This window comes from Schistocerca cancellata, chromosome 2 (assembly GCF_023864275.1).
Source record: "Schistocerca cancellata isolate TAMUIC-IGC-003103 chromosome 2, iqSchCanc2.1, whole genome shotgun sequence".
NCBI classification, from domain to species: Eukaryota; Metazoa; Arthropoda; class Insecta; order Orthoptera; family Acrididae; genus Schistocerca; species Schistocerca cancellata.
In genome coordinates, this window is record NC_064627.1 from 1,139,581,477 (window position 1) to 1,139,594,079 (window position 12,603).

Genomic DNA, 12,603 nt, shown 5'->3' on the forward strand with positions numbered 1-12,603 from the left:
CGCACTTTAGACACATCCATAACTCCATCACCACATGTCTCCTTCAACTGTCGATGAATTTAAATTGGTTTCACACCACGCAAATTCAGAAAACGAATGATTGCACACTGTTCAAGTAAGGAAAACGTCGCCATTTTAAGTATTTAAAAAAGTTCTCATTCTCGCCGTTGGCGGTAAAATTCCATCTGCCGTACGGTGCTGCCATCTCTGGGACGTATTGACAATGAACGCGGCCTCATTTTAAAACAATGCTCATGTTTCTATCTCTTTCCAGTCCGGAGAAAAAAAATGGAGGCCTTAGAACTTGAATGCACCTCGTAAGGAGTAATCAAAAAGTTTCCGTTTGAGAGCGCTCCTGCAGCGTATACGAAACGTAGCGCGACTCCGATGCTCGTATAGAAGCACAGATATGTCGGCAAGAGATTAGTCTCGCATTCGTGCCTTTTCAATGAGTGCGGTAAATGGCGATGTTATTACCAAATGCGTCCAAACACGACCAAGGTGGTGTTAGTCTTTTCTTGGCTGCTGAAAGGCAGATACGCTACTGGTAATCCAACGGAGAATGAGTAATGTGTATGGGGAAGCATGTCTCTCGAAAAGCAGCGTCGTGGAATGGTGCGCCCAGGGGTGCTGCTGCTCAATGATGACGCACATTCCCATGTCGCAACGCACAACTTACGCCAACTCAAGCGGGAAACTACAGTTCTAATATTCTCCCTTCGTGATTATCAAGCCTTCGTTCCCTTAAGAGGCATTGAACGGTCGACGAGGATGTGCGGAAAGCAGTTACGGACTTGTTCACACAAATGGGTATCTTCAGTCTGGTGCATCGCTGTCTCAATGCCCTCCAGGGTGATTTTGCCTGTGTGGCACACCGATTCTGGACTGTACGGCTTTAGAACGGAAACTTTTTGATCAACGCTTAAATTTTGATTTCCAGCCACACAGTGAAGAAGGGATACGCATTATCGATAGGCAAACAGTCCATCGATAGATTTAATAGATTTAAACTACCGATATATCGAGATACGAGGTTTGACTGAAAAGTAATGCCTCCACCTTCATAATGTCTGCCCCGGTAGCTGAGTGGTCAGCGCGACAGAATGTCAATCCTAAGGGCCCGGGTTCGATTCCCGGTTGGGTAGGAGACTTTCTCCGCTGAGGGGCTGGGTGTTGTGTCGTCCTAATCATCATCATTTCATCCCCATCGACGTGCAAGAAGTCGCAGTGGCGTCAATTCGAAAGACTTGGACCCGGCGAACCGTCTACCTGCCGGGAGGCCATAGTCACACGACGTTTGTTATTTACCTTCATAATTCAACAGTTGGCAGCATTGGTATGCGGCAGGTACTGGCTTGTTCCGTAGCCTCTTCTCTACAGCTCCAGTTGACGGGAAGCCTTAGAATTGAACTGTTGTGTTATTACAGTGTAAAGTATGGAACCCTGCGCAGACGAGATAATGAAAGCAGTTTATGTGGGTACTGTGCGTCGTTGGGCTAGTAAGTTTAAAGATGTTGAGACGGGAACATCTGAACTTCGTGACAGAGTTGGGAGCACTGTGACAGCAACCACCGAGTTTCAAAAGCAAAACGTTGGCAGATTGATTCAGGACGATCGTCGTATCATTCAGAGAGAAACTATAAGCACAATCGGCATTTCACGAGAACGTGTGGGGTCACATTATTGCTTTGCTTGGCTATCGGAAGATCTGTAGACGATGGGTACCCCGGATGCTGACTTCAGAGATTGAACCTCACCACCGTACAGCATCCTCCGTACAGTCCAGATTTAGCACTCTCTGACTTCCATCTGTTCCCGATAGTGAAAGATAATGTTCGGGGACATCATTATGCTTCTAATGAAGACGTTGAGAGAACTGTGAGACTGGTTGCAGAAACAGAGCGTCAACTTCTTCCGTGACGGCTTCAGAACATTTTTTCATTGTTGGCAGAAATGTGTCCAATTGACTGGTGATTAAGTGGAAAACGGAATATTGGTAATTAAAGATCGCATTCTAAGGATTATTTCTGCGTTTGATTTATTAAAATATTCCCATCAACACTCAATTAACGAAGGTGGAGGCATTACTTTGCATTCAACCCTTGTATGTCGACGGCACCAACGGCGTCCCCTATGCCTACGGTAGCAATTACCGACTGTTGTACGTCGTTGGCCCTAATTGAGTTCAGTTTTCTTTTGTTTATCAGTTCACTTCTTATATGCAGTTTTACATAATGTGAGTGCTGTAGTCTATTATTTTTGTGCTGTGTGCTGTGCCGCTAGTTCGTAATTACGGGTAATTTTGTTCTAACATAACCACAGCATTTATGGGAAGACTATGTAACATCAGTATGACCTGATAGTAAGATAATTTTTGTAATGCTTTTGGCCTGAAGATGAGGTATTCCCTCGAAACATGTTCCTAAATAAATAAGTAATACAATAGTTAACAAAGTTTGTGACTGGTAGCGCTAATTTAGTAAAACCTTTACATGTCACTTAAGACTTCTTTCAACGCTACAACTTAACAAAAATACCAAAAGATCCAACAACCAGAATTAAAGAAAGATTAAACGCATCTCAGATAACATAAACTTATTGCTGACCATTCGGCAAGCTATATTGTAGCTATGCCCCAACAAGCAACCCCAATCAGGCGTATTGTGAATTGCAGGGGCAGCATAAGTTACATGCTCAATAAAAATCTCTTCAAACATACACTTTCAATAATAGAACAAACATAAAAGTTTCTGATGGAGCCACACTTGCATTATTTGAAATACAAAATCTTTATTGTTCCAAATCAGTAGAGCCTACACTACAGATAACTAATGCCATCCTACAAAAACAGAGAGAAAATGTCCACGCCCATTACTGAACTAATGGACCTGTTGGAATTCACACTTTCAGATAGCTGTTTCTTTTGCTATTCCAGATTGATCATTCACAAATTTAGTATTGACAAACTGTTGTGCGATTTCACTTAAGTTTTATTCTTCATTAAAGTGGTTTTCAGAAAATTTAAATGTATTGTTATAATTAACGAGGATTATTAAATTTATGGGATATCACATGTAGGATTTTGGTAATTTCTAGTGTATGTAGTATTTCCACAATATGTTTGCTGAAATACAGCTGGAAAATTAATTACATAGCAGAAGTAGAATATTAGTAACTGGCAGAATTCCAGTTTACTTTGTTTGATAAGGGCAGTCGAATGAAATGAATTTCTACTGATTAGGAAATCGGGCCGTAGCACTGGTAGATACGTTTTGCTATTTGGGAAGTAAAATGTTAACTGCAGTTTTTCAGCAGCAAGAAAAAGAGGACTTTGTTATCATGTAATATAAATTTAAGTGTTAGAAAGCGATTTCTGAAAGTATTTGGAATGTCGCCATGAATGGAAGTGAGAAGAACGATAAACTGAACAGACTAAAAGTGAATTCGAAATGTGTTGTTTCGAATGGAGCGAAAATCAGATGAGTGCATAGGATAAGTAATGACGACATAGTGAATCGAATCGGCGGAAAGACGGTTTATAGCACAACTAGGCTGAAGGAAGGGATTGTCTGACGGGACAGTACTTGAGACTTCAAACAATTGATAACGTGCGGAGGAATATAGTTGTGGGGGGGGGGGGGGGGGTGAGAAATGTAAAATTCGTAGAGCGAGCCCAAGGTGTTGATATAGAAAACAAATTAAACTGGACGCTATTTGTGATAGCTATACAGAGCTGAAGAGACTTGCTCAGGATATACTAATGTGGTGACCTTAATCAAACAAGGCTGGAGCTACTAAACTGAATTTGGTTTTGTTGTCAGTCTGTTTACTTCACGTATGTTCATCTCGTAAATCTCTGCTCTGTGTTAACCTATCACTTCAGGATGGTATACTTCGAATAAGGTTACTCCAGTTTGTAGCCCTAGGCGCGTGATGTTGTTTTCTTATGCAGATACGCAGACAACATGAAGAGGCTGTCGGCCGTGTTCCGCGAGCACAGGGCGGACTCCCTGGAGCGGGCGGTGTGGTGGGTGGAGTACGTGATCCGCCACAGGGGGGCCCCACACCTGCGCAGCGCCGCCCTCAGCCTGCACTGGTGGCAGCTGCTGCTGCTCGACGTGGTCGCCTTCCTGCTGGTGGTCGTCGCCCTCACACTCTGCCTCGTCTACTTCGTAACGCGGCGGGCAGTCTGCTTCTTCAAAGGCAGCAGACAGAAGCAGAAGCAGAAGAAGCAGTGACGTACTCATGAACAATTCTAGACTCTTTTCCACCAACACTATACGTTGAGAAACATTTACAGATTAGCGTCTCTCTGAAAAGTTTCTCTGTGAAGTAACATCAGAGTTCATATCACATTATGTGCAGAGTGAATCTGATCAAATGTCGTACGTTCTTCGAGGATATCTTCCCAGTAGTTTGATACTGGAGATCCTGGTATCAGTGACTCGTTACAGAGTAGCTGCACTCCGTACGATATATAACCCCATTTTTCATTGTATATGAATTGCACTGAAAATATCTGCACACATTGCAGTTGTCGACAGTATACACTGCTCGTCCTGTTAGGAAGTAAACTAGGTTCCATTCACTTGCTCCTGACAGCAGTAACGCCCACTTTACTCTGTGTCCTCAAGCTTGCATTCAGTACTGCTCAGTTCGGTCTCTGGTTTGTTTCTCTGGCAGCACTAGTTCTACGTTTTAGTACACAGCAGTGTGGATAGGTTTATAGCGACGAGTTGGTCGATCTACATAGCGTGCCCGGATTCTCTGAATGCAGTGCAACACCGCCATGACGACTCTATGCTGAGCTGTCCCCGCAGGGACAGCACCTGCGGTACTTTCGCATCTGTACACAGGCAACTTAAAGTGGGTAGTTCTGTATTAAAATAGACGATATTTAAGTATTTTCCACTACTGTGACTTTGTTTTCACAAAAAAGGCAACTGGCATAACAAACCGAATATTGTATTATATTATACTGTATTATTATATGTATTATAATTAGATTTTCAAGTTGAAACAGAACCACCAGAGTAGGACAAAAACTGGTCGCAGCATTATGATTTGAAATCTCGAGTTAAATTGTACAGTCTCTAATACTAAATTTGTATTGTAGCTTTGGATGAATTTGCTGGAGTTACTTAGATTTTACGTGCTAAATAAATACGTAGTAAGAAGATGGAGGTGGTCAGTCCGCTAGAACTTAGAACAACTTAAACCTAACTAACCTAAGGACATCAGACACATCCATGTCGGAGACTGGAGTCGAACCTGAGACCGTAGCTCTCGCGCGGTTCCAGACTGTAGCGCCTAGAACCGCTCGGCCACCCTGGCCGGCATACTGGTATACTGACCATTCGTTATTTGACTAAATATGAACTACAATCTAATTCGCATGTATATGGCATGGGTTAGCTCCAGCACGAAGGTATGACTAAGGATTGGATTCCGTTGGAGTCCCGTTATTTTGATGGCAAGACTAATGTTCGCAAATCACCTCTGTTGCCTCAAAAAACAATTGCATCTTAAATATCGAAGGACTGACGTCCATACTGTCACAGCGCGTTGAAATACAGCAACGACGGCAGATGAAAATTTGTGACCGACTGAGCTTCGAACCTACACCTGCTGCTTACTAGACAGACGTTCTGACCACTGCACTATTACTTTTTTTTTAAGTTTGAGAAATATTTCAGCACAAGGTAGGCGGAGGCAAAGAGGGCAGGGGTCGAAAATCCGAGGCCTGGCCATAGTGCCTCCCCAATACCTGTCACTGAGCAGCTGCATTATTCACATGTATTCCATGTTTGCACCCATATATTCCTTCAAATTGTTGATCAAAATTGAAGTAGTAATTAAGGTAAAATAAATTACAGATTGTCGCCTCCAATGGCGTGCGTTCCTTGTGGATCATAACTTATAACAGTGAACAGGGTGACGGAAAAATAAATAACAAACATTCATTCAGAAATATATTCACAATTTCAGTTATTATGCACTGGATGCATATGAAGTCTGTAAGGAAGCCATATATTTTTCAACAAATGGAAGAAGTTTCGGAGCTGGAGGGGGTTTGCCAAATTAAAACAGTTGTGATTTAAGAACCGACGTAAAAGAATATTCTAGGAATAAAAAAAGTGAAAGAATAGTATTCTGCTTCTAATCAATAAAACTGTCCATCTCTTTGTAGCCCACATAAAGCAATAGATATAAAAATTTTTAAAACATTCCTTATACACTCCTGGAAATTGAAATAAGAACACCGTGAATTCATTGTCCCAGGAAGGGGAAACTTTATTGACACATTCCTGGGGTCAGATACATCACATGATCACACTGACAGAACCACAGGCACATAGACACAGGCAACAGAGCATGCACAATGTCGGCACTAGTACAGTGTATAGCCACCTTTCGCAGCAATGCGGGCTGCTATTCTCCCATGGAGACGATCGTAGAGATGCTGGATGTAGTCCCGTGGAACGGCTTGCCATGCCATTTCCACCTGGCGCCTCAGTTGGACCAGCGTTCGTGCTGGACGTGCAGACCGCGTGAGACGACGCTTCATCCAGTCCCAAACATGCTCAATGGGGGACAGATCCGGAGATCTTGCTGGCCAGGGTAGTGGAATTACACCTTCTAGAGCACGTTGGGTGGCACGGGATACATGCGGACGTGCATTGTCCTGTTGGAACAGCAAGTTCCCTTGCCGGTCTAGGAATGGTAGAACGATGGGTTCGATGACGGTTTGGATGTACCGTGCACTATTGAGTGTCCCCTCGACGATCACCAGTGGTGTACGGCCAGTGTAGGAGATCGCTCCCCACACCATGATGCCGGGTGTTGGCCCTGCGTGCCTCGGTCGTATGCAGTCCTGATTGTGGCGCTCACCTGCACGGCGCAAAACACGCATACGACCATCATTGGCACCAAGGCAGAAGCGACTCTCATCGCTGAAGACGACACGTCTCCATTCGTCCCTCCATTCACGCCTGTCGCGACACCACTGGAGGCGGGCTGCACGATGTTGGGGCGTGAGCGGAAGACGGCCTAACGGTGTGCGGGACCGTAGCCCAGCTTCATGGAGACGGTTGCGAATGGTCCTCGCTGATACCCCAGGAGCAACAGTGTCCCTAATTTGCTGGGAAGTGGGGGTGCGGTCCCCTACGGCACTGCGTAGGATCCTACGGTCTTGGCGTGCATCCGTGCGTCGCTGCGGTCCGGTCCCAGGTCGACGGGCACGTGCACCTTCCGCCGACCACTGGCGACAACATCGATGTACTGTGGAGACCTCACACCCCACGTGTTGAGCAATTCGGCGGTACGTCCACCCGGCCTCCCGCATGCCCACTATACGCCCTCGCTCAAAGTCCGTCAACTGCACATACGGTTCACGTCCACGCTGTCGTGGCATGCTACCAGTGTTAAAGACTGCGATGGAGCTCCGTATGCCACGGCAAACTGGCTGACACTGACGGCGGCGGTGCACAAATGCTGCGTAGCTAGCGCCATTCGACGGCCAACACCGCGGTTCCTGGTGTGTCCGCTGTGCCGTGCGTGTGATCATTGCTTGTACAGCCCTCTCGCAGTGTCCGGAGCAAGTATGGTGGGTCTGACACACCGGTGTCAATGTGTTCTTTTTTCCATTTCCAGGAGTGTGTAAACAAATACTGGCCGCCATGTGGGCGCCGTCATTCCGCCACCATCCTGGAAGGTTAGTCAAAGGGTTCACCAGCCACCTGATGGGCAGAGGGTCGAACTGAGGCGCTCCTGGCCGCCGAGCCGCAGGGGCGCTCGCCAGAGCTACGCGCCACTACTCGCCTTCCTATTGGGTTTTCGCTCCCTAGACGTTCGCGCCAGTTAGCTGCCACGGCCGGGTTGGACCAAAGCCTTCTAGATACAAGGCCTACGCACAGCGGCCATATTGGGGCGTGACGTCACAAACTGTTGGCCATCTTATCTTCAGTCGGCAGTCCTGTTGGCGTGTATATTGTGTTGAAAGTGTGCGACACATGAAAGTGATATGTATTTCATACAGTATTCGCCTACAGTTCTGCGAAGTATGGGATACAAGTGCTGCCTTTCCTTTCGCCAGGGAAATTATAAATCCCAAAAAGGCATGAAAGTGCACGTTACAATTTCCCAAATGTGTGAAGTTGAGAAATCGCTGGATCAGCGCTATTCCCAGACAGGAATTTGTGTCTATGCATCATTCAAGGGTAACTAAATAAAAATTGTAGCATGTTACTTGTTTCCATTGCACCACATTTACCAATTGTTTTTAAAAGCAGTTACCTGGTATGTATCATGTACCAGTATCATTTGTTTCTTAATTCTGGACCATTGCTGCGAGGTTAATACGAAGCTGGTTGTGAAATGTCTCTCATATGTGCAACTATTGTCACACAGAATAGTTATATTAATCAGTGTGTCTCGAAAATGTTTAGTATTGCTTATCATTCCTACCAGATTGAGTTTCCAGTAATTTTATTTGGAAGAGCTACTGAATGAGTTTGTTCAGTTTTACATATACAGCTATTCGGAAATAATTTCAATTTGAGTAAACTACCTTAGAAAATTGCTTCAATGAATTCAGTGTTAGACAGATTAAGCAGTATAGAAAGCAGAATTTCGAGATAAGTGCATTATAATTAAATTAACCGCGCTCTGTGACACGAATTTCAATCAAGGATATAGGAGAAACAATTTTTTCATGTTTAAGATTCTAAAGCTGTACAATATTTAAGGGAAAGCGTGTCAGGTGCAGAAGTGAGTAATATTAACGAGACAAAAAGCTGCAGCCACGTTGTAAAAAATAGTGTTTGTAATAATGGTAAAGGAGAAATCGAAAAGTTAAATGAACGATTAAAATCTTCAGATAGTTGCTGAAATACTGAGACGAGATATCACTAAACTTGAGAACGAAAACCGTGAGTTAAAAACATTGGTTGCGAGCAGTAAACGCCAAAAGAGCATAAACAACTTAAACACGCATTCCAGTGAAAGTAATGGTCAAAATTGCGTAAATAGGCCGAACTCAAATACCAGTGAAAGTAACTGTCTAAACTGCGTAAATAGACCTAACTCAAATGCCCTTCAAAGTGAAAACAGTGGCCTAAAGTGTGTAAACAATTCAAAAACTATTTCTCGTGTAATGCCAAACAAAGTGACTAAAGTGCCTTGATCACAACGAAATACATGGAGTAAACCTAATCTCGTGTGCACAAATAAGTTAAGTGTGTTATCAGAAAGCAGCAGCAACTCCATAAACATTGAAAGTGAACGAGCCACCAAACGTGAAGATAAAAACATTGTACGGAGCTGCAAAAACTTCGCCAACAGCCAGAAACAGCGAACAAAGAAACACTATGTGCTTTCCCTAGCGGACAGCCATGGAAGAAAGATAGCAAATATTCTACAGGATGTGAATACGGATCTTCGTGCAACTGGCATCGTAAAACCTGGTGCGAGGACAGAAAATATTGTTGAAGGCATCTCAGAACACAAGAATACAACAAGGGACAGTGACTTTGTTGTTTGTGTGACTTGTGCAAATGATGTAGCACATAATGAAGCCAAAAAGTGTATAACAGGTTTGAAAAATTTTTTAGATGTAAGGAAGGTGGAAAACACTATTGTTGTGACGATACCTCATAGACATGACTTGATCTATAATTCATGTGTTAACAAAGAGATTCGTAAAACAAATATTAAAATCAAACAACTATGTTCCATTTATTGCTAAATGCAATGTAGTGGATATTAGCAGACTTGAAAGAAATTTGCACACTGAACATGGTGAGCATCTAAATTACCATGGGAAAACATTTTTGTGGCAGGAGATAAACAAAGTTGTAAATGAAATACGAGCACGCAGCAGCCTTGTCTTACGACAGTCCCACAGAGCATGATTGTACACCTTTTTTTTTAGAGAAAACGACATTGAAGACGGAGGAAAGCTAGAAACCACATTAAGTGGAAACTGCAGATGTCTAATTCATTCAGATAATTGTGCAACCCTATATCATGTAGCGAAAATAAATGAATACAGAAAGTTCTGTGAAAGTAGAATACCATTATGTAGCAGTGACAGTTTCCTCCTCCTTCACATAAATGTACAATCTCTAAGGTGTAAAATCAATGAATTACAACACTGGCTCGATAAAATCAACTGCAGTGTTCTATGCATCAATGAACACTGGATGAAAGACACTGAAATAGACTTATGTGTTCCTCTCGGATATTCGTTAGTTACAAGCTACTGCAGAAAAAGTATTACACATGGTGGGGTTCCAATATATGTCAAAAGTAACCTTGAATTGCATTACTTAGTTATAGACCTTAGTAGAATATGCCTTGAAGCTACAATAGAAGTAGCTGGTGTGGTAATGCATGGACAGAAAACTGTAATTGTCTCAATCTATCGAATCCCAGGCTCTGATGAGATAGTATTTATAGAAAAAATTAATACTTTAATATTGTTGTCAAAATATAAACAGCATAGAATTGTAATTGCAGGTGATATTAACATAGATAAAAGGGCAAAGAGAAAAAATGTAAATCATATGATTAACACTCGGAAGTCATTAAACTATTACTGTCTCAATGAAAAACCCACTAGACTGAACGCATGCCTTGATAACATAATTAGCAATGTACAAAGAGACTCCATACAATGTGATGTAATAGAATTAGGTAGATCAGATCATGCAGGGCTATCGCTTAAAATAGAAAAGTCAGCCTTCAGTTCTACACAAAGAGAAGTGACATATAGAATTCTAGGTGAATCCAATGTAAACAAAATGATAAACCAGTTAAAAGAAATGGATTGGACTCATGTAATGGATAACAAGAAAACGATTAATAAATGTTTTCCCATTTCCCTGACAGAGATCAAGCATATAGTAGAAATGACATGCCCCTTGATAACCAAAAGGTACCAGAGTAATATTACTCATAAGCAACAAAATAAAAAGTGGTACACCCCACAACTTAACGAACTCAGAATACTACTAATGATTATGAAAGAAAAATCTCATAACAGTGACAGGGACAAGGAAAATTACACTAAAATGAGAAATCTTTACAGATTAGAAATAAAAAAATGCTAAGTGCTGTGCAAATGATAAATATATTTTAAATTCTAAAAATAAATGTAAAGCTGTCTGAACTGTCGTTAAAAGGGAAATTAATAATACCAATAAAGAAAGGAGTATCACTATTGACTGAAATATTCTCAATGAATATTTTATAAATAGCATCACAACCCCACCCATCAATTCTGCCCCTGTTGCAGAAGCATTGCTCACTTGTGCAAAAAGACAAGAAGTGAGAAGTTCACTTGGACCTGAATCACATTAAATGATATTCATAAGTCAATAAACAAATTAAGTGATTCCAAAACAGAAGATTATGGACTCAGTAATCTCATCATTAAAAGTATAGCAAAAGAAATTGAAATGTCACTTCTCTCACTATCAGAGTACTTGATGAAGGAATATTCCCCAAGTGTCTTAAGCTCACAGTTACATTGCCTGTGTATAAAAAGGGCGAAAGAAACCTCCCAAATAACTACAGACCCATTTCAATAGTACCATCATATCCAAGTTAGTAGAAAATTGCGTGCATAAGCAGATATACAGGTATTTTGAAACCAACAAAATTTTAAATGAACAACAGTTTGGCTTCAAGTCACACCTGTCAACTGTAAAAGCAGTAGCTTTGGTAAGCAATGTTTATGAAGGGTGCATGGGGGCTTAATTAAAATAAATATGAATGCAAATATTTTTAGTAGCTGTATGTCCGATTACGCAAGTCTCGTAAACGGCTGGCCCTGACTAGTTTTAGTACGCAATCTGACTGCTTAGAATGACAACAAAGAATGTAGGAAAATTTTCGTTAACACAGTTAATTAATTAAGTCCCCAGCAACTATAAAACCTACGAAACCAACAAAGCACAAGTGTAGCTGTTCTGTATGTGGTAGTATGACTCAACGCACATCTGGCACGGTTCTTCTTCAACAAGACAAGAATTTTTAAATAGCAATTATACTGACGTGATAAAAGAAAATTACAAATACCATAATTGTGCAAGAAAACCAAAATTACACTCTAATACAAGAACAAAAGCCAGATGCTTTGTTGACTGAACCTGTACTGAAGCATTATTCAGGACACACAAATAATAAGAAAATAAAGAACAGTAGTTAGTTACCTTAATTTATATTGACGAAAAGCACTCAGATCATTACAATATCTCCATTGGAACAACATCTGCTATCTCTCCCATCAAATAACTGCATAAACATGGAACAACACTCTCCACTACCGCATCTCACTCTGACTTCAGCTACAAGCAGTGTCCACCACAACTTCTCGGCAAGAACTGCTTGCCGCTACGTCTCAATAATCACTGCCAGTGGAGGCGGCGGAACAATACTCTCTGGCGCGATTTCTGGCGCTGTGGCTCAGTGTAGCCACCTTTCATATGCCTCTCCTCCACGGGCTAGAATTTGATGGTATTTTTGCCAGCATTGGTGGTGAAAATACCACCAAATTCGTCAAAAAAAAATACAGACAAAAATAAAAGATAATATTAATAC

General features: G+C 42.0%; 1 protein-coding gene across 1 annotated transcript in view; it reads left to right on the forward strand.

The window, feature by feature from the left end:
• The window catches only part of LOC126163174 (UDP-glucosyltransferase 2-like), a 96,904-nt gene extending 91,726 nt beyond the window's left edge, over nucleotides 1-5,178 (forward strand). Inside the window, exon 7 of the mRNA XM_049920125.1 lies at nucleotides 3,953-5,178. Within this exon, the coding sequence (XP_049776082.1) occupies nucleotides 3,953-4,238 (286 nt within the window). The 3' untranslated portion in view covers nucleotides 4,239-5,178. The remainder of the gene's footprint in view (nucleotides 1-3,952) is intronic.
• Nucleotides 5,179-12,603: the final 7,425 nt, after the last annotated feature.